General features: G+C 41.8%; 1 protein-coding gene across 11 annotated transcripts in view; it reads right to left on the reverse strand.

Moving 5' to 3' along the window:
• DYNC1I1 (dynein cytoplasmic 1 intermediate chain 1) overlaps nt 1–22,483 on the reverse strand; it is a 228,848-nt gene that overhangs the window by 11,765 nt on the left and 194,600 nt on the right. For all 11 annotated transcript variants that reach the window (XM_083578649.1, XM_083578648.1, XM_083578641.1 and 8 more), the window contains one exon: nt 14,476–14,601. In XM_083578649.1, coding sequence (XP_083434775.1) covers nt 14,476–14,601 — 126 coding nt within the window. The remainder of the gene's footprint in view (nt 1–14,475; nt 14,602–22,483) is intronic.

Consider the following 22,483-nt stretch of genomic DNA (forward strand, 5'->3'; position numbering starts at 1 on the left):
ATTAAAAATAGATAATTAAAATTTACAAAAGGATGAAACATTGCATGAAAACAGTCGTAACTGCAACACTCCTTCCCAAATCTTACACAGAAGACAAACCCAGTAAGGAAAAAAATTCCATATTAGAAATCCATATAGCTTTCTTTCTCCCTATGGGGTCTGCTCGTGCGCGCATATATATATATATATATATATATATATATATATATATATAAGCACACACCTTTTCTGGCTTTGATCCTGCGGTAGTATCAAAACTCCTTCATTATTTTTCTTTATATATAGTCTGAAAAAGTCTGTATTTTTCCAGGCAACTCCCAATGCCACACACATGGCTGGAAACAAAGTGGGAGGTAATCTGAAAGGGGGGGGGGGAGGAAGGCCACCAAAGTAACCGAAAGCACCCTGTTCACATAGCTGGAGTACCACTGTGCTTAACTCTTCAGAGAGCCGAGCATCATTGCTAACAATGGATGAAACCACCGGCGAGAGGTTGAAGCCAGAAAACTGCATGCAGATGATTTTAATCAGCTCTGTGTATATACTGGTGTGCTTAACTGAAGGGGTGGGATACCACAGACGGGCTAAAGACTGTCTCCGCTCAACACACAGCAGGTATCGCAGGAACTGTACATACCCCCCCCCTCCCCATAAAGTTCATTTGTGGGTTTTCATCTTGATTAACCTCTGCTGCGAACTGTGTCTCTTTGCACTGTTCAGGGGCGGCCGTTACAGATCACGGGAGTTGCAGCAGCAAAGATAAGAAACCGCAGGATCCCTACAGGCACACGCACCAGATTTTTTCCACTGGCGAAACACACACAGAGCTAAAAGTTCAGGCGCACCTCAGACGAAATCCTCGAAATTGAAAAGTTTGGCTAAGCCTTAAGAGATAAGGATTGGGAACATGTGACCTTCCAGTTCTCAGTACATTGCATGTCCCATCATCTCTGGGAGGGATGGAGAGCAACCTCTGGAGGTCCACAAGTTCCTGCTTAGATAGGTAAAGTTATAGGGGACCCATGACCATTAGGTCCAGTCATGGCCGACTCTGGGGTTGCGGCGCTCATCTTGTTTTATTGGCCGATGGAGCCGGCGTACAGCTTCCGGGTCACGTGGCCAGCATGACTAAGCCGCTTCTGGCGAACCAGAGCAGCGCACAGAAAAGCCATTTACCTTCCCGCCAGAGCGGTACCTATTTATCTACTTGCACTTTGATGTGCTTTCTAACTGCTATGTTGGCAGGAGCTGGGACCGAGCAACAGGAGCTCACCCCGTCGCGGGGATTCGAACCACCGACCTTCTGATTAGCAAGTCCTAGGCTCTGTGGTTTAACCCACAGCGCCACCCACATCCCCCCTGCTTAGATAATGTTAAGCAAATTAGCAAGTTGGCCAAACTGCCTACCGTTTAAAGAACTGCACTAACATTTCCCCCTCATTTTCCACAGCACCATCTTCATTGTTGGCTTGAGCTTGATGGTTCTGCGTCTCACTCCAATCCAACCCTCCCCACAAACTTTTTGAACCAAAGAAAGTCCAGGCACCCTTGCCGACTCCAAAGCTTCACCGGCCTCGGGAAATCCAATAATGGTTCATTCTGCCTATTTGGCTCAGAGCAGAAAGGAAAAATCCCAAGGGGAGGCCTATTACCTTCTGTGGGTGGCAAGGGCTAAGAACAACCTTTAAGTGAGGACTTTGTACAGTATTCTACTTGTACTTTTTGTGGCAATTTTCAGGTTCTTTTTAAAATTTACTTTAGCTTTCTATATCTTACTGCATTGAGAAAAGAACTCCAAGAAAAATCTTAACACTTACAGTCCATTCTGCATACTGTACTAAACTGGCAGTGGTTCTGTTTAAGGGCTAGTTGGGCTCCAGCAAAAATAACAAAATGCCTTGTGACACCTTAAACATTCACAAATGTATTATAGTATACACACCCGCAGACTGGAATCCACTTTGTCAGAGGTGTAAATCTCAGCTGACAGAAGAGATGTTGCTAGGGCTGAACACAGGATGTTGCCTTATACCAAATCAGACCATTGGTCCATATAGCTCAGTATTATCTACACTGACTGACAGCAGCTCTCCAGGGTTTCAGAAATAGGACATTTCCAGTATTACCAGGAGACGCCGGGGATTGAACCTGCAACCTTCTGCATGCAAAGCAGATGCTCTACCACTGAGCTGTGGCTCTTTCCCAAGGGGGCCAAGCCACAAATCTTGAACTACACTAAGTGCTTCTGGGTGGGAAATGACTAGAAGGGGAAACTGATCTGGGAGATGACCCAGGTTCCTGGTAGGATATTAATTTGGGGCAACACATATGTTTAAGATCTGTAATAAATGTGGTTAACTGAAGAGAACTGGATTGATGTGGAGCAGGATCAGTTGGAGAATTAACTGAAATTGAATAAATTAAAGAGATACTGATTTGGAGGGATTTGAGGTGGGGTACAAATTAATTGAAAATTTTTATCTGGGATGCTTCCAGTGAGAAATTAGTTAACTTGCTTTCTGTGACACCTCTTCTGTGTATCAATTTAGTTATGAATGTATGCTTCCTTTTATATTGACACTGATTTTATTATTATTTATTTTAAGCTGTCCTGAGACACTTTCTACGGGGTAGAATACAAATTCCAAAAAGACATACAAATAAATGCCTAACACGAGGTACCTCTTTTTTATTTTTTAAAGCAGGTGGCTGCCTCTGAAAATTAATAATTCTCAAGAGCTGTTTTCCGAAAGGTTGCAAGCGTCACAGGCTCTGGCTGTCTGCTACGGAAAGGCAAGGAACTGCCTGGCTGGCATGAGGAATGTATGGATCTTTTGCTTTTTTAAAAGCCACCAAACCTGTGTACTTGCGGTCTGCTGGATCACAGCCAAAGCGCCTGCAAATACCATAAAATTATAGTTCAAATATGTCGTTTCCGCTTTTCTACGGAGCAAATTAATGTCCTGAACTCTTCCGTAATGTGCTGCAATTTTAGGCTAACCGGCTCCTTATCAAGACATACATTCCATTGCGCCATACATTTATACAACACACAACTTCACCAACCATTAAGGAAAAAGCATTTTAACACCATAATTAAGTCCTCCCTCACAACCAAGGTTGCTATTGAAAGTGACAGGCTCAAACCACAGAAGAATCATAAAGATGATTAATTATACAAACGAATTCTTGTTTTAGAAGATATTCCTCCAGAAAACATATGCTGGCACTAGCAAGGAGGAGAGCATGCCTGTTCAGCTGAATTTCACAAACAAGAACACCATTACATTAATGTGATATCGCTTTAACCCATATTGGCACTGAACATTTTTTTCACTCAATTCCCTGTAGCGCAGGGAAATAGCTGTAACAATTTCCTAGTCAAGCTGATCTTACTGTGTGTATATAGAAAAAAACAAGAAAATGTTCTTGGGAAATAAGTTTACTTCCCTCCTCATCCTGGCTAAATTTGTTATTTTAAATACACTATTTCATGGTTCCTTATTAAGATGCTACACAATGTTAATGATGCTATATTACTTTTAAAAGTGCATTTTCCTTCTTCCACATTAAGATGTTGTACAATATTAGGAAATTCAGTACAGCTTCTCCCTCCTGACCCCCACTGCCCCGGGAGAACATCTGTTTATGAACCAGGGTGCTGTGCTAGAAGGCTCCTCTACAACCACACCTAGGCTACAGACCAGTTCAACATGTCGTCCCGCTTCCTTATAGACAGATACTGCAGATCACTCAATGGACTGGGGGGTGCCTGTTCTCATGTTTAGATGACTGCAATGTGTTGTTTCCCTTATAGCTGTTGCAGAGCATGCAGCTGATGTAGAATTTCATCAGTAGAAAAAAGACAGTCGCGGAACTGAGAAATTACACAAAACAAATGAAATACCGTGAAAATCCCTGAAATGAGAAGTAATTGACTAGAAATATCATCTTATAGAATTAAACTAAATAACCAAAATCAAAAAGTTTAAGGAAAAAATTAGAAAAACCTAGAATTGAACAAAGCCTTAACGGGATGCCGGCTACAAACCTCGTTTCACTGAACTATTCAGTTTCCTCAGAAGGAAATAGAGAAATCATAAACCTTAAATGACCAAATTCAAAGAAAGGGAATAAGGCTCTAGATTTTTCAAATTTTTTCCTTAAACTTTTTGATTTTGCTTATTTTTTTTAATTCTATAAAATAATATTTCTAGTCAATTACTTCTCGTTTCAGGGATTTTCACAGTATTTCATTTGTTTGATGTAGAATTTCATGGCCTGGGTAACAAGCAGCACCCATTTCATACCCAGCCAGTTTTAAGCTCTTGTAACTTAACATAAAAATCCCTAAATTACTATGGATCAGGTTAGAAATACCAATTTTCTCTTCACTGCCCAGTTAAGATAACAAATGGAACCTGGTTTCAGTGGCCTCATGATTACTGCCTTAAGGTGACACAGAGGCAGTCGTTATCTCCCCCTCCCCACACTGGTAGCAGCCCCAATGTTATGGAGTGGGGTCTCCTTGCTGAAAGGCCTCATCTGTACTGGCATTCCACTGGCTTGCACAAAACGCTCACCTCCCATATTAATTGGCGTCATTTTAACGGGATTCTCCTGTTGCCTCTTTTAATAATGGTTGTTGATATTTTAATGTTGCGTGACTTTGCAAATGGCTTAGAAGACTATGTTTGGCATTAAGCAACATATACAGTGGTAAAGGTAAAGGGACCCCTGACCATTAGGTCTAGTTGTGGCCGACTCTGGGTTTGTGGCGCTCATCTCGCTTTATTGGCCGAGGGAGCCGGCATACAGCTTCCAGGTCATGTGGCCAGCATGACTAAACAGCTTCTGACGAACCAGAGCAGTGCACGGAAATGCTGTTTACCTTCCTGCCGGAGCAGTACCTATTTATCTACTTGCACTTTGAGGTGCTTTCGAACTGCTAGGTTGGCAGGAGCTGGGACCGAGCAACGGGAGCTCACCCCATCGCGGGGATTCGAACTTCCGACTTTCTGATCGGCAAGTCCTAGGCTCTGGTTAAGTACTTAATTCGTTCCAGAGGTCCGTTCTTAACCTGAAACTGTACTTAACCTGAAGCACCACTTTAGCTAATGGGGCCTCCCGCTGCTGCAGCGCCGCCGGAGCACAATTTCTGTTCTCATCCTGAAGCGACCACTATTTCTGAGTTAGCGGAGTCTGTAACCTGAAGCGTATGTAACCTGAAGCATATGTAACCCGAGGTACCACTGTACATTTATTTATTTAGCAAATTTATAAACTGCTTCACCGACCACCAAAAGGGTGTACAAGACAAAATGCAAATAAATACAAATTCTAAAAACAGTAAAATGATTCTTGCAAACAACCATCCCTACCAATCTACAATTAACTAAATGGTAAGTATTATTATTATTCGTTAATAATAATACTAACAATATTTTATTGGATAACTCTGAATAAAGGCTTTATTTGTGGCAGCAGCTCATTCCCCCCCCCTTTGCTGTTACCACTGCTGTTCATGCTGCTCACTCGCCCAGAGAATTGAAGGCAGAGGAACAAGAGGCTGCCCCTTCCTGTTGGTGCAGGCAAGAGAGAAAGGGCAGGTGAGCAGCGAGTAGCTGTTGTTGCCTTTTATTGGTTTGCCTGACTCAGGGTCAGCCTAAGACATTTTGCTTCCTGAGGAAAAGGACAAGGCGGTGTCTCCTCTCCATTCCAGGTTCAAGTGTTGACTGGACTGGCTGTTGAATCTTATTTCAATGCTCACGACGAGGCAAAATCATCCGCCTTACCTGAGGCAGCAGGCAGGGGTGCCGTCTTTTCGGTGCCCTGGGTGCGCGTTGTTGTTTAGTCGTGTCCAACTCTTCGTGACCCCAAGGACCAGAGCACGCCAGGCACTCCTCTCTTCCACTGCCTCCTGCAGTTTGGTCAAACTCATGTTTGTAGCTTCGAGAACACTGTCCAACCATCTCGTCCTCTGTCGTCCCCTTCTCCTTGTGCCTTCCATCTTTCCCAACATCAAGGTCTTTTCCAGGGAGTCTTCTCTTCTCATGAGGTGGCCAAAGTACTGGAGCCTCAGCTTCAGGATCTGTCCTTCCAGTGAGCACTCAGGGCTGATTTCCTTAAGAATGGATAGGTTTGATCTTCTTGCAGTCCATGGGACTCTCAAGAGTCTCCTCCAGCACCATAATTCAAAAGCATCAATTCTTCGGTGATTAGCCTTCTTTATGGTCCTGCTCTCACTTCCATACATCACTACTACCATACCCACAAAAAAGCCCTCAATATTCCACAGCCAAGTGGCTCCATGGGGTCCTCCCGCTGCCCCCCTGACAGATGGTCGCAGCTGCAGCAAGCCCCAGTGGGCTGCTGGGAGGAGCCCCGGCCACCCCCCAAAAGGCCCAGGGGAGGGTCTGCTGCGGCTGCAACAGGCTCCGTCGGGCCCTCCCGCTGCAGTAGCAGGCCTTAATATATACACATATCACAATCTATCACACACATCTCCAGAATGGGCAGGAAGCAAGTTAAACCACTTTAAGTGCACATATTTCATTTTAGATTAAGAGTGTAGCTGAAGACACAGCTTTTATTCCTGTTGGTGTATGAACCAATATGTACATTAAAGACCTCAAAGACTGTATGGTAACACAAATTAAGGAATATCGTAATGAGAAACACAAGGATTTAGGGTGATAATTACTGGGCTTTGCCTCTACTTACACCGGCTTACCCCCTACTGAGGCTACCAAAGCCAAAGATTTTATCACTCTAGTAATCAGCAATGGGTGATGGCCTTCATAAAACACAGTAATTAAACTGACTGATTTTTCAAACCTGGGCATTTTTTTCATTAAGGAGCTCTTTTTAAGCCACCCTTTAAAAAAAAGGCACACTGGATACATCAGTCACTATTTCTCTCCTAAATGCCAACATTTGGGAGCAAAACTGATCAACACGCTGTTTCCCAAGTGATCATTACACAAGCCGAGGTGGGGAGAATCAATTACTGAGTGATCCTGCAATGGTGACAGGAGAGCTCTATATATTTCTTATTTTTAAAAAAATCAAACGAAGTCTACATACAACGAACATGTACAAAGAAGAAGGAGGGGCTTTGTCACAAATGTAATACATTCTTTGAAAATTGCGTAAGCAAATGAGTGGCTTTGTATTCTGGGGCTCAGAACCCAACTCTGCCTTGCACTCAGTTTTTTTAGGCAGGTTACTTGTCCTTTGTTGTGGCAGCCATTTTGTGGCAAGCCATGGCCTTACTATAGTCATTTTGTGGTGGTACCCACAAATGTTTTCCAATTTCCAAATGGGACAATGAGCCCCCAAATATTGGCAACCCTTGAAATGCAGTACATTCCTGGCAGGCAACAGTTATGTATAAAGTTGTATTTTTCTCGCATTAATAGAGATGCTGGGTGAACTCCCAGAAGTGCAAATGGCATCACTACACCTCTCTAGAGCATTACACAGAGGGAGCATTTGTTGGTACCTTTATACCAACATGTCTATGGAGAGTGAAGCAAGTGGCTGGAGACACTGAAACTAAAGTATATTTTAGATATGAGTGGCACTACTCTTAATTTGAAGGAGTGCTAGTTATTTCCCAAGATTCTTCGTAAGAGACCATGCCAGTTATACGGTAGTATACATTTGTAGTGCTCTAATTCTCTGCAATGTAACACCCAATTGTGAATTGTCTCTGAGTAACATTACTAAAAGACAACACAATCCTAACCATGTCTACTTTGAGGTCAGCCCTATTGAATTTTGACTACTCCCAGGTACATGCAATTAGGATCATGGCCCACATTTTCTAACACAATTCCTAAGTATGCTGATACATATATACTTATATATATATATACACACACACACACACACACACACACACATATATACACAAGCAGAGAGAGACACAGTGGTACCTCGGGTTACATACGCTTCAGGTTACAGATTCTGCTAACCCAGAAATAGTACCTCGGGTTAAGAACTTTGCTCCAGGATGAGAACAGAAATCGTGCTCCGGCGGCGTGGCAGCAGCAGGAGGCCCATTAGCTAAAGTGGTGCTTCAGGTTAAGAACAGTTTCAGGTTAAGAACGGACCTCCGGAACGAATTAAGTACTTAACCCGAGGTACCACTGTATATATATTCAGTGTCTCGTCAGGCTATTGCCACAGATTACTAAGAACTTCTACAGAAGCTTCAGTTAAATGCCTGTGTGCAGATAACCACCCAACCGCTTGGCTAGCTTCAATTCATTACATTGGGGCTGGCTCCAGGGAGGTTCCTAGGAAATTATGTCCATCATTGCTGGATAATATGAACAAGAGTAACCTCTGTGGGCCATCACAGAAGCATTTAGAGTTGAATTAAGTACTCTCTTACAGCTGAATCTGGCTATTAAATCATCAAGGCATGTGAATATCTCTGTGCTCAGAGGTGAATAGCTTAACACTCATTTTTACTACTTATGACATATCATGACAACAGTAGGTGGCAAGTTTTGGGGTGCTGCTTTATATAATGCTCCAAATAACATAGGTGATCTACAGATGCAGAAAAGAAAATATTTCAAATGGATTTTTCTTGGATATATTCTTGTTCAACTGGATACACTTAAAAATAATGGGGATAATTCATTTCTATTTTGTCAAATAATCAATAACCTGCTCTTTCACCTTATCATACATGTGAACATGTGTGTCTGTGTGTGTGTACAATATATATATATTGTTGTCCCTCGAACATGTGTATATAACTCACATTCATTCTAATGGGCAGAATGTACAAGCGTCAGAGAGAAAATAGACCCCTAGCTGTGAAAATAAATGTGTTCAGTTATTTTCAGAGATGGTGCTGAAATCAAACAGCTAAAAAATGTAGATGCTGTTAAAAAACCTATCAGAAAATGAAAATATTAATGTTATTTTAAACTTACTAGTCTTAGGCTGTACAATTTGCCCGTGTCTTTTCTGTTTGTGGTGTCATAAAATGAATGTTGACATCCATTTAATAGATAGGATGGAATAAAGAAGGTCAAACCCTGACCCTCGTGGAAATCAAAGGAAGCAAAGCTGCCACTTGTGGAGGTGCTGAGTAACCTTATGCAAATGGCGCCATCCAATTTTGGCCAGGGCACAAACCAGTCAGCAATTCTTCATGGCCTGGGAGGTGATCTCATGGAGGATGCTATCTATAAGACCCTTTTACTTGTTCCTCTTCAATGTTCCATACTGTGGGCAATTATATTGTGGATAATGGGGAAACAGAAGCATCAATGTTTGGACGATTACTCACTTGTGGCTAAACCAGCGTTACGTGTATGCAGCATGGGTCCATGTACTCCCTTCCTTCAGTCTCTTCTGCTGGCATGGCCATGAGGAGACCGGAAGCACCCACTGCCATTTTCAACTCGTCACAGTTTGTCATTTTCTCTGAATCTCAACAAACTCTGAAGAGTTTTAAACTATAATTCGTCCAAACAAGCCAAGATGAAATTGTGGCTACTGCTTCTGCCTTCTTCAAATAAACAACAATTTAATGGCCGTTCTCATATTGGGCAAAACGACACAGTATGGTTAGTTTGAAATAGAATTGGTTGGTTACACTATCCAAGACAGGTCAGAAATTCCTAAGCTTTAAGCATGCAGTTACGTATTCATACATATGCACATTAAAATAAATAAATCAGAAAAGGGATAAAGAAGAAAAATTCAGACTCCCAAAGCATGCAAGAGTAAATTAATGAACTTGGTTTGCATAGAATGTGCATTCTCTTCTAACAAGTATGCATTTGAATTATGTCATTAGGGCACATATGTAGGGTTCCACAAGAAATGAATGAGGCATTCGTTCTGCACCCCAACCCCGCTAAGCAACAAGTTGACAAACACCTTTGTTTCTGTTGCCACCTGTTCATCTCTCAGCCCTCACCCATCTTGGAAAAGAGGTACTTAGGTTGCAGTTGCCAGCAATCCAGGAGATGTGGTTCTCCATCTCCTCCAGGTCAGCTTGTAGATATGCAACCAGAAAATATATCCAATCCACAAAGGAGAGATGGAATAGCTGAGACTGAAGGAAAGGGAAACAGGGATCCAACATAAATGGTTCTGGGTTTCCCTAGTGAAAGGAGAATGTGTGGACTGCCTCTCAGCAGAATTCATTCCACAAATCACCTACTCCAAGAAGGATATATTAAGCTCAATCTATGATATAGGCAATTCTAAATCACCTGACGGACTACCTCTTTGGTTTTTTTAGATTGGGATCATTGTCCATTCTGCTTCTGATGTGGGGGTGGAGGGAAGCCAAGAAATGGATGGCTAATCTGGAAGAGATGAACAAAATACTCCAAATATCTTGCTGTATGATATGTCAAAGAGACATATTTACAGCCTGTCTAGACTACAGACAATAGGCGAGAACAGACTATATTGTCAACGCAGGTATTTCTAGCGTCTGTCAAATCACTCAGAAACAGAACACACACACACACACACACACACACACACACACACACACACACACTATAATAAATAAATAAAACATGCTGTCCTGCCAGTGCCGCAGCAGAAATTTGAGTGTAATGACTTTAGACAGTTTAGCAATTATGGTAACGATACAGCAAGATGTTTCTGCAGTCATTTGCGAGCAAGAGCGACTCCCGCAAAAGCACAAGCCAGCCAAAAATGTGAGTCATGCGCAAGTAATTTTGCTATGGGCCATAAAAATCACTTTGTGTGAGTTAAAGCTAAATCTGTATGTGCTACATAATGTTTCCCTACTGTGGGGAGATGGAGATCCCAGTATCCTATCACAGATAATGACAAAAAACAAATTCCGTCTATAAAAGCTGATTGCTCCGCGAGTCACCCCTCGACTGTTCCAGGAATTGTAATGCAGACGCTACGTTTTGTGCTGCATTCAGCAACAAAGAGGCACATTCCATCAAGCACACACCATACTGACATCAATTTAGTCAGATTTTAGTATTGGGGGGGGGGGCAGTTCAGAACAGCCTTGCAACACACTATATCCAGCCTGCTAATTTCCATTACATCTACTCTTCACCCCTATAGGCTTCCACTGTTCCTTTCTAGCCCACCATTTCAGATTTTTTTGTATCAATACCCCATGTGCTCGTTTAGACAACTGTATCATGGACTGATTCATTCTCTTGTCTACATGAAAGTTGACAAGATGAAAGATGCCCCTGAGAGCCGGTGCAACACAGTAAGCTAAGATAGTGAGCTGTAAGCCAGGAAGCCTTAGGACCAGTCGGGTTTTTTCAGCCGGAGAATGCCGGAGCACAGTTCCAGTACCTCTCAGGTGGGCACTGTGACAGGCTGGCGCTCCCTTCACCTGCTTCTCGACTCTACATACTTCCGAGAAGCCCAAAACAGAAGCCCAAGTCAAAACGGAAGCTGCCAAGCATGTTCAAATCTACACTTTTTTGTTTAGATCTATGACTCCACGCAGCTCCCAGCTACAACGGGTCAAGCTATGGGGTGGGGCCAATTCATATCTCCTTTTCTTCAATCCATCTCCTATGTCGTGGCGGTGGGCTTGTTTTGAAAACAAAAACATTTAAAGTACTAAAATACTAACAAAAACTAAAATAAGCTGCAGAGCTGCCTCTAACAGGGTGGTGACTCAGATCTCCCAGAAGCTAGAAGTCGGCGGTGGGCTTTGAGCTTCCAGCTAGGCCTCTACCATTGCACATGTGTATGTGTGTGCGAGGGCCCTTTTGAGCTGCCCTAGCCAAGGGAACGAGGGAGGTGGGGGCACACTTCTTTGACCTGCCCCAGAACCAGGGGCAACCCCAAACAACAACAACAATTTATTTGTACCCCGCCCATCTGGCTGGGTTTCCCCAGCCACTCTGGGCAGCTTCCAACAAAGTTTGAAAATACATCAAAATGTCACACATTAAAAACTTCCCTGAACAGGGCTGCCTTCAGGTGTCTTCTAAATGCCAGGTAGTTGTTTATCTCTGACATCTGAAGGGAGGGCGTTCCACAGGGTGGGCACCACTACCGAGAAGGCCCTCTACCTGGTTCCCTGTAGTTTTGCTTCTCGCAGTGAGGGAACCGCCAGAAGGCCCTTGGAGCTGGACCTCAGTGTCCGGGCAGAATAATTGGGGTGGAGACGCTCCTTCAGGTGTACTGGGCCGAGGTCGTTTAGGGCTTTAAAGGTCAACACCAACACTTTGAATTGTGCTTGGGAAACAGCTTGTTGTAGCTTTTAGTACTTTTGTGGGCAGTGAATGCAGCTGTTGTCAAACCGGCAACTGTTCAGAGCTACCCTGAGTTGCCCAGTGACTTACTGTAACAACTTTGTGGTGAGTTCTGGCACCTATTTTTCTTGAAAAAAAGCACGGCTTGGGACAAATCTTGTCCCTGCAATGAACTCTAGTAGGTGACCTTAGCAGTGGTGTCCAACCTTTTTCCAAAGAGGGCCAGATTTGATGAAGTGAAGGGCCGTGAGGGCCGTCCAAAGTTGTTGACCTTTTTTTAGGATTTCAGTTGTTGAGGTTTAAACTGCCGCAGATTAAACCAACCGGCGGGCCGGATTAGGCCCCCGAAGCGGACTTTGGACATGCCTGCCTTAGGGAAACCCTTCCCTTCCAGTCACAGCTTTCATAAGCAATTTGGGAATGGCAGATGCTGACCTTCCCTGCAGGGTTATAGTAATGAAGGGTTGCTGAGAGAACAATACATGAAAATGCTTGAATGTTCAGAAAGCACCAAATGCTATGAAAGAAATCCTTAGCATCTGAAACCTGCCTATACCAGTGAATTTTCACAGTCTTTTTTAAGAATTGAAATCCTAGTAGCTGTAAATACAATAGTATGTATTTATTAGCATGGTGCTTTCTTTCTTTACAGTAAAAAAGGCAAGAGAGAAAATAAAATGTTAGATTTTTTTAACACAAGAAAATAAAATGCTAGATTTTTTAAATACGATTCCTTGGTCGTGTTCTGTCATATGTGCACAGGTGTGCTCGGATATCTACCCACAATGTAGTTGCAAATCCACCACACTACCAATACTATGCAATAGTTCCTGACCCCAAGGCCCCATTTTAAGCAATTCTATGAAACTAACCAGTCTAAAATTGGACCAATCGTCAAGATAACAAAAGCATAACAAAACAAAGCATCATCTCTGAATCAAAAATCTTCAGCACAAGTAAAAGTAAACTTAAAGTAATGTAACTTCAGCATTAACCAATTAATTTACTGATAAAAAATAACAACCTACAGGTACCTTGTTGAGATGGCCGCAGATATTATCATGGTCTTTCTTGCCAGACACTTGAGAAACTTATTTTCAAAGTGTTGGTACAAATTAGAGTGCACATTAATTGAACGAATGTGTGAACTTCCCTTTGGAGTGGGAGTTTATTGTGGGCAGAAAGGGGAGATTGTGGCCAGCAGAGAGTTAAAAATTTGCCTTTTCCACTCTACGCAGTCCTGATGCTGACCAACTTCCTCCAAAGCCCCAATGTATATAATGAATTTAAATTCTAGTCAGTCCTATTCTGAAGGCTCAGAATAGGTAAGAATGCATTTATCAAAGAGCACCCGATATATAAAAGAACTAATTAGAATCTTAGATGACTTGAAACAGCCCTTACCATAATTTGCTTTCGGTGTCTGTCTCTTGGCATTTTGGTACAACTTACAGAGAGCCTGACCCAACACAGCTTGTTAAATAAGCCGACATCACGATGATCAGCTGCTTGGTGAGGGAGGCACAAAATCCATACAGCTGTGCCTTCCAAACAGCCGATTAGCCTGAAAGATGCAACACTTGCTTGCATCCTTAATTCTCCATCCAGCTGGGGTTATACATGTGGGAGATGGATCAGGGTATAGATAAATTTTAACAAACCCACTGTGCATGCATTTTCTTTTTATTATGATGATTAAGTTTTATTTTTATTTTCTCATTTTACAAGTCACATTTAGTGTATATTAAAACAATGCATAACCAGCCCCGGATTGCCACAATTGTGTCCATATGCATCATGAACTTTGCTGTTACTGTATTTTGCATTAAACATGGCTACTCCATACCCTTAGAAATCTGAATAAATAAATAACTAGACTAGCATTAGACAGGTTAGTTGACCCAGTTTTGTAATAATGAAGCCATCAGTACAGAAGATTAACATTACCATGTGGCCAAAATTCAACTCATTACTCATAAAAGTGGGTGGGATAGACTTTTTTTTAAAAATGTCATATATAAAATTTAAATGTGTGGTTAAAGTATCCATGAATTGAAACCCATGGCAAAACTCCCTGATTTGAAAGTGGTTGGATTTCAGCTTGAATCAACACATTGTGCCAATGAAATGGGTAAGTGTTTCTTACTCCAGTGTGAAATGTTTATTTACAAAGCTGCAAGAAAAATGGCAAGAATGCAGAGCATCTATGAAGAAAGACAAGTACCTCTCCAACATCATAGATCCAGATCCTTCCTTCGGAGTCCCCAACGGCCACTTCTTTCCCAGCTTGGCCCCAACGGACACGATTGAGGGCAGAAGCTCCTTCGATGGTCACGCTCGCCGTTGGAACCTATCAAAGACAGAATTCTCATGTGGATGTTGACAAAGCCACTGCTTTGCACATGAAAGACAATGAAATAAAATATCCATTGTTGTTCACTCACGTGGTGCAGTAAGGGAGGAGCAGAAGAGAAAATGAAATGATGAGGTTTAAGACAGGCAAAACATAAAGGGGCAGCAAGTGACACACAACTTTGTTTGGCTCTGGGACATGCTAAAACCACTGCAGCTTTATTTTTTTTTTCTCCCTCTCTCTCTCTCTCTCTCTCTCTCAATGTGGCCTAACAGAAGATCAAAAGATGATGGATGACTCAGCTGAGTGGCAAGGATTAATGAGCTCAAATGTGGTATGGAGCATAAACTGAAAGCTGAAAGGAGATTGAAGGGATTTCATGTAAACATTTTACTGACCTAGAGCAATTAGTTTAGCCGAGACAGGATGGGGTCAGAAACGAAAGGAAGATGGGCTGAAAAACCATGACATTCAAAATCCTTTTGCTATTCATTTTCCTTTGCATCTCTTGCAGAGACGCTAAGCCCTTGTTACCCAGAGGAAGTGTTTTATACCCTGCTAGAACTAAGCTGGTCTGGTCCTGAGCACTAATTTGCTGATAAACTATGCAGGCAACACACAGAAAACTCTTGGGGAGAAATGAAGGGAATAACTGCAATGTAGCTTCTCTTGGGGGACTAGGGCATAGTCTAAAGCATAGGGGGGCAACCTGAGGCTCTGCAGATGTTGCTGGGAGTGCAGTGGCATAGTCTCCACAGGCTGGGGTTGATGGGAGTTGGAATGCAATGAGATCTGGAGGGCCACAGGTTGGCCACCCCTGGTCACATGATGGAGCAACTTCACTAAAGCAGGTCTATCCATAGCCTGAATGGATGGAACTGCTTATGAGCTCCTGTGGACACTCGCCTCAAATTCCATGAATAAATGTAATAAACCCATTGTTTCCTATGTGCTCCAGTGATCAGAGTGCTCAATATAGACATCGTACACTAGAGAAAGAGTGGTGTGAATTTCAACCGCAGCCTGGAACAGTTGTGGAGCAAAGGTTACTAAGGTCACCATCTCCAATTCACTGCTGGAGGGGCCAATACCAGTGGGAGTTCCCTCGAGCAGAAGATACCACAAGGACTCTGGTGTTTCCCCTTCTGGGATGCCACTGGTGGCCAAGAATCAAACCCACATGAATGTGGGAGAGAGATGGTGGAAGGCAGGGAAGTGAAGATCTCCCGAGGTGAGATACTGGGAGAGGAAAGGAAATATCCCAGTTGTGGGCCACTACTTTGGATAGAGAGAAGGTTCTGTATGTGTGTACTGCCTTTTTATTTCAGACACACTGCTGATTTTCTTTTCTGTTTCTGCTGTTGCTGTTATGAGTATGCTCTGGTAACCTCTGGGTTAGATTACTGCAACACGTGATATGTGGGACTGCCTCTGAAGATGGTTCAGAAACTTCAGCTGGTGCAGGATTCAGAGGCTAGGTTGCTCACCGGGGGCTAGACTATTGAAGCATATCACACCGATCCTGATACAGTGGTACCTCGGGTTAAAAACTTAATTCGTTCCGGAGGTCCGTTCTTAACCTGAGGTACCACTTTAGCTAATGGGGCCTCCCGATTTCTGTTCTCATCCTGAAGCAAAGTTCTTAACCTGAGGTACTATTCCTGGGTTAGCGGAGTCTGTAACCTAGGTAACCTGAAGCATCTGTAACCTGAGGTACCACTGTACAACTGCACTGGCTGCCAATGAGTTTTTGGGCCTAAATCAAAGTGCTGGTTTTGACCTATAAAGCTTAAAATGACTCAGGACCACAATACATCAAGGACTGCCTCTCCCCATATGAAGTGACCCAGATCCTGTGATCATTATCTGAGGCCCTCCTTCGTGTGCCTCCTCCACAAAAGGCCTGGAGGGCAGCAACACAAAAACAGGCATTTTCTGCAGTGGCTCCCCATTTGTGGAATGCTCTCCCCAGAGAAGCTCGCTTGATGCCTTCATTCCTATCTTTAGGCACCAGGCAAAAACATTTCTCTTCTCCCAGGCCTTTGGCTAATTAAACAATCTATGGCCTTTCAAACTGGGTGGGTGAGGGGTTATTGGTTTTGTTTGTTACTATGTTATTGCAAACCATCCTGTGATCCTAGGATGAAAGACAGTATAGAAATCAACAACAACAGTAATCTATTTCTTATTATTATACTTGTATTTACAGAACTGTTTTGATTTTTACATTGTATATCATGTAATACATTGACATTTGTGTTTTATGTTGTAAACCACCTCATGGTCCTTTGAAGGAAAGTATAAAAATTTAATAAATAATTTTTTTCACTAAGCGCTCTCAGGATGTATTTCTGTGAGATTTCATCCCAACCTGTTCTTAAGAAGCTTTTTGGAAAATCACATGAAACTTACTTCTAAGTAAATGTAGTTAGGGAAACAATGTTTATAAGAGCATATGAGTCTATCAGGAATAATTAATCCAAAGTATTTTAATCTCTTCAGCCCTACCCCCTCCCAAATTCTTACCATTTAAATTAGAAACGTTTGTATAATTATGAAGCGATTTTAATTCTATATTCATTTCTTCATAAAACACTAAAAGCCTTTGTGTTTTGACAAAGCATTTGTAATTAAAATGTGTAGGGAGGGGAAGCAACCTACCTGCAACAATATGTATTAAATGACAGATTTTATCTATGTATATTTGATGTGCTTTAAAAGGAGAGGAAGAATTACGCAGTAACCAAACAGAAATTAAAGCTGCTGTCCTATACAGCTACTTGGGAGTAAGCCCCATTGCACATAGGGGAGCTTACTACCAGGTTTTCTGTATGAGTAATCATACATAGGGTTGGACTGTTAATTTTAATAGGTTTTATTCCTTATTGAGAAAAAGTGATGGGTAAAAATAGGCATATTTAGTTAATTTAAAATATATAATCATTCTAGACCAGGTAGACTAGAAGCAATCTTCAAATATTTTGGATAGGCCCCCCAAGAATTCTTGTTTTCTTCTTCTACGTGTTACAGCTCCAAGTCTGACAGAAATGTATAACTGATGAATGCTGAAATATGGAAGCGTTGCATTTGTTCTCCTCTGCCGCTTGCATTGTTGCATCCATTTGAGGATATAAATCAAACATGGCAAGCTTTTCCTTTGTTAAAGCCAGGAAGCTACGCTGAACCAAATGCAAGCCTTTTATATATTTCACTCCATAGCCCAGCAGTTAGGCTTTAAAAGAGCTATAATCGATGGTGTCATTACCTACCTAACATGTCAATAAAAAACAACAGTCAGAAAAACGTTTCTCTAAATCAGATAAACGTGTTTGTTAGAGATTTGCATTAACCTCAGAGATGAAAAAGAATCATACAAGAAAAAAGGATGGCTAAATATTTCTAAAACTTTCTCATACTATCCCATAGATTTATTGTTGATGGCACTTGCAAGATAAATGCAAGTTTTGATCCAAATCATTGACTGACGCTATTTCTGCAAGTTGGAACTGTGTTGTGTTGTGTTGTGTTGTGTGGTGTGGTGTTGTGTGGTGTTGTGTGTGTATGAGAGAGAGAGAAAGAGAGAGAGAGAGAGAGAGAGAGAGAGAGAGAGAGAAAAGAGGACAGGGAATGCACTACTAGGAACATTTTACTTACTTAGTTTTGAAAATTCCCTTTGCTGTCATAAATGGGCCTTTGGTTCCAAACTTGCGAAAAGGAAAAGGGAGCTTTTGTGATACTCTTTTTTTTAAAAAAAGAACTAAAGCAAAAATGAATGCACATCAACATTTTTTGAAAGTTAAGATAAATTTCGCCTACCCAATTATTTCCATAAAACAAGTTTATGAAATAGTGACTAAAGCCCTGTTCCTAAATATTTCACTGGGGTGACTAGAACCCTGTAGCTGGTTTCATGCAATAGTTTTTTGGGTGTGTCACCCCAAGATTTCAAACAGTGTCCCAAGGGAGAACTCCCCAGCCCCATCACTGCTTGGAGCTGGGCAGGTGGTGAAGATCTTTATTTCAGCAAGATCTTGCAGAGTCTTACCCATAATGTATTTTTACGCTCTTGTTCCCTTTTTCATTTTTGTGACTATTTACTGATAGTTTTTGTTGCATGTTAATAGAATGCAAAATCTGGATTGTAAACTGCCTTGGGGGTTTTATAAAAAGGTGGACTATAAATCTTGAAAATAAATAACATTATGAATACAGGAGGCAGCTCAACACACTGACTGGCAACAGAGATTCCTTCTCCGAGCCCAAACTGCAGGGGCCAGGAACTGGACCAGGGATCTTCTGCAAGCAGAGCACTGTGCTGTGGCCTGTCCTGTATTCCCTCTACCATGATTAGTCACATTCCAAATGCAAGAAGCAACTCCCTCTGGGAGCTTAGCTCACTGGGCCTGCCACTTTGATGATTATATTTGGGGCAGTCAGTCAGATTTGTGGGCTGGCACTTGGTTGTAATCTGCAAGGCCATCCCTTTCCCGGCACACCTGTAAAGAGTCGCTGTGCATTTTCCTGTTGCTAACACTCTGATCTACAAGTCAGTGATGGCACAGTATTTGGCCGCTGACCTGCTAAACAGCCTGAACACATTGGGTAAAATGCAAGCTCATTCTAAAACATTTAGCAGTCCTGCAGAAGCCTGCCAAACTGTCGTCTCAATTCGGAGCCCACATTCTAGACCCAGTCTTTTCAGCAAAACAACTTCTGTGGGTTTAGGATAGCAACCTAAATCAGATTTAAGCACTTCCGTTCAAACTGGCTCGTGGAGAGGAGGCTAACGTTTCAAGACTTTTTATTTTTGCAAACAGCTAATTTCATTCTAATCTAGTAATGAACCAATCCGATAGTTCAGTTACATCTTAAGAAAAATGGGTTACGATTCAAATGAAAGCACTTAGGAGTGATTTAAGCAAATGCTTATCAGTGCCACTGAAATCAAAAGGCTTAACTTGGGCTGGACTGTGTGGCTCGATACTTCTGGAGAAACAAAATCATCATCATTAGTATTCTTTATTAAAGTTCTGAATTGCCAGGCAAAGGATCAAAAGAACCATCGCTTTCAGTTGCTAAAGAGTTTTCTTCTTGGCTGATACGGTGGGTCTCTGATTGCTTTTTCCTGGCTTGGTGCTGAATTTATTCCTGCTGATGTCCAGAGGAAAGGGGAATGGAAAGTTTATCTGCCTAGCGCAGATTTAAAGGTCCAAATTAAACAAATAAGAGCAAAGTGAATCCTGCTCGCAGCCCCACATGCTTTAACAGCATTGATCACAGTGCAATTTCCATGTCAATAACAACAGGGAAGATTTGCAACAGCCTTGATGGGGGGGGGGGGGAATAAAGTATTTTCCAGCCTGCTTTTTGAGAAAATGGACTTTTCTCTTAACAGTCTTACGGCATTGATAGTAAGGGCTCTTAATGGTAACACCTGTAGGGATCTGCTCCTCTTTGCTCCTTCCCCCAGAAGAAAAAGCTGGAGAGAAAAGCCCTCCCTATACATCCTCCTTCAGCTGCTGGCTTTATAATTAAGGCGGCTCTGCAGCTTCCTGCTCGGAACACTTCAAAAGACCTCGAGTCTCCACTTGACAATCCAGTTTTCAGTATTCGTCCCTCCTTACCTGTCTAAGGTGATTTACGGCAAGGAGCAGTAAAAATGTGCGTTTTCTTTTGACTGAAATGTATATTAAGGCCATACGAAAGAAGGAATTAACCACACGCACAAAAGTAGAAGAAAATACTGGCAGTTATTACTTTTGCCCTGGTAACTTGGTTGGGTTTCTTGACTACAGCCCCGATCCACAAGTATATAAATCCACTACCTTCTTTAGTCTTTTACATACAACTGATGAATTAAGCTCTGTCTCGCCTTAAAAGCTCCTGCCTGAAGCCTCTGTGGCGCCAGAGCACTTTCTGGATTTTCTGCTCTTGCAGACTAACGTAGCTATTTTTCTGCAATTAGGAAACTCAAAATTTATTATCACGATTATTCGTTTCTATAGTGTTTTAAGCTCACAAACCGCTTTACAAGCCTCGTTTCTTTCATCCGCACTGCCTTATTGTTATCTTATAATTTTGATAGGATTTGAACTGCACGTTTGCTGGACAGCATTCTACGAAATATATTTGCAGCTTGCATGATGCAATGGTTTTTCGGGGGGGGGCATGTTCCATTCTCAGTGGTGGCATTTAGAACGTTCAATCACAAGACCGTTCTCGCAGGGCGGGGGTGGGGGGAAGGATTACAAAGGAAAAGTTCAAGGGACAATTTCTGTAAAATCTGAATTAGGCGCAGTTATTTCACAACTGGAAATTAGGCAAAACTGCAGGCTGCTTGAATTCATACAAAAATGGCATGAGACAAAATTGTAAGAGAACAAAAAAAAGCAGCAGCAGCTATGGTAAGAGATATTGATTTTCATGTACAGAATATATTTTCTCACAAAGCTTTCTGACTTCAACGTTTCACTGATGCTAAACAGGGCAACAGAGTTTTCTCTGTATGGTTCCTATTTTTAAATTTCTCCCCAATACTGGTATGGAAATCTTATGTTTGAAGGCTTTAATTGCATGTGAAGCTTTGCAATTGCGTGTGTTTGGGCCAGGAGCAGAATATATATCCTGCAGGGAAGAATGAATGGTGGCAGGAGGGGGAAAGAAAGACAGAATTTATTTATTTATTTAGTAAATTGATAGCCCACTTCTCAGTTTAAAAAGAACATTTTCACAGCAGAATACAATAAAGCACGCAAAGAAACCCTGTTTATAAAATGATATTATACTAATATTATACAAATAAAACCAACAAACAATAATTAAAAACCATACCAATTTGATTAAACAAAATTGCATTGTGACCAACAACATTATGATTGACATACCTGATATATGTGCTATTGACCAGAAATATTTTCTGTAATATTCTGGGCAGAATGTCAGCTTCAAAATAAAGGCAATATGGACACACCTTAAAATGACAAAATATCTGCCACATCTCCTAGCATCTGCAGGCAGATAGGCTAGGAAAATACTGACTTAGACCTGATCTTTGCAATCAGGACAAAAAGGAGCAGAATGGGTTGTATCACTTCAGTCTGGGGGATGCTGGTTGGTTTTATTATTATTATTGTTGTTGTTCCCCATCTGTGACAATTCCCTTCAATTAAAAAGCTAGCACATCAAGGAGAAGGACTGTCTGCTCCCTGTGTGATGGTATTGCACTCTGCAGGTAGCTTTTGATGCTGTTGCTTTACATACTGGAGCATTGAATAAACGTTTATTCTATGTCCGTCCTTACAAACTCCTTTCTTTCTCCTTCTGATGAGTTGGTAGTTCAGGCCCTTACAAGACAGCAGTTTGGGGGAGGCAAATTATAAATGTATCAAAGAAGCCTAGTGCACTCTGAAAGTGTTTTAAGAACTCCATTCAAATTAGGAAACTCAAAAATGATAAAACACTCAACAACGCCCCCCCCCCAAAAAAACCCCAGCAAGAAAGACTTAATAAAATCACTCAGAAATACATCCAAGAGTTTAACGCAGCTGCTTCTTAATTTATAATCTTCTTTTATCAGTACTTACTTTCACAAATTTGTTTGTATTATATACTTACTAGTATGAAAATAAGGCAAGGGTCACTTTGTAAAATCTGGACTTCTCTAGTGGTATTTTCTATTTTAATGATGTTTATTATTCACTTATGCAGTTTTATCTCATCTTTCCTCCAAGGATCTGAGGGCAGCCTATATTGTTCTTCCCTGGCTGTCCTTTTATTCTCCCAACAGTTCTGCAAGGCCACAAGTGTGACTGGCCCATGGCTTCTAGGCAAGGATTTGAACCCAGGCCTTTCTGGTTCTAGCCACTACAGCACCCGTCAA

Source organism: Podarcis filfolensis, assembly GCF_964270895.1.
Source record: "Podarcis filfolensis genome assembly, chromosome: 12".
Taxonomy (NCBI): Eukaryota; Metazoa; Chordata; class Lepidosauria; order Squamata; family Lacertidae; genus Podarcis; species Podarcis filfolensis.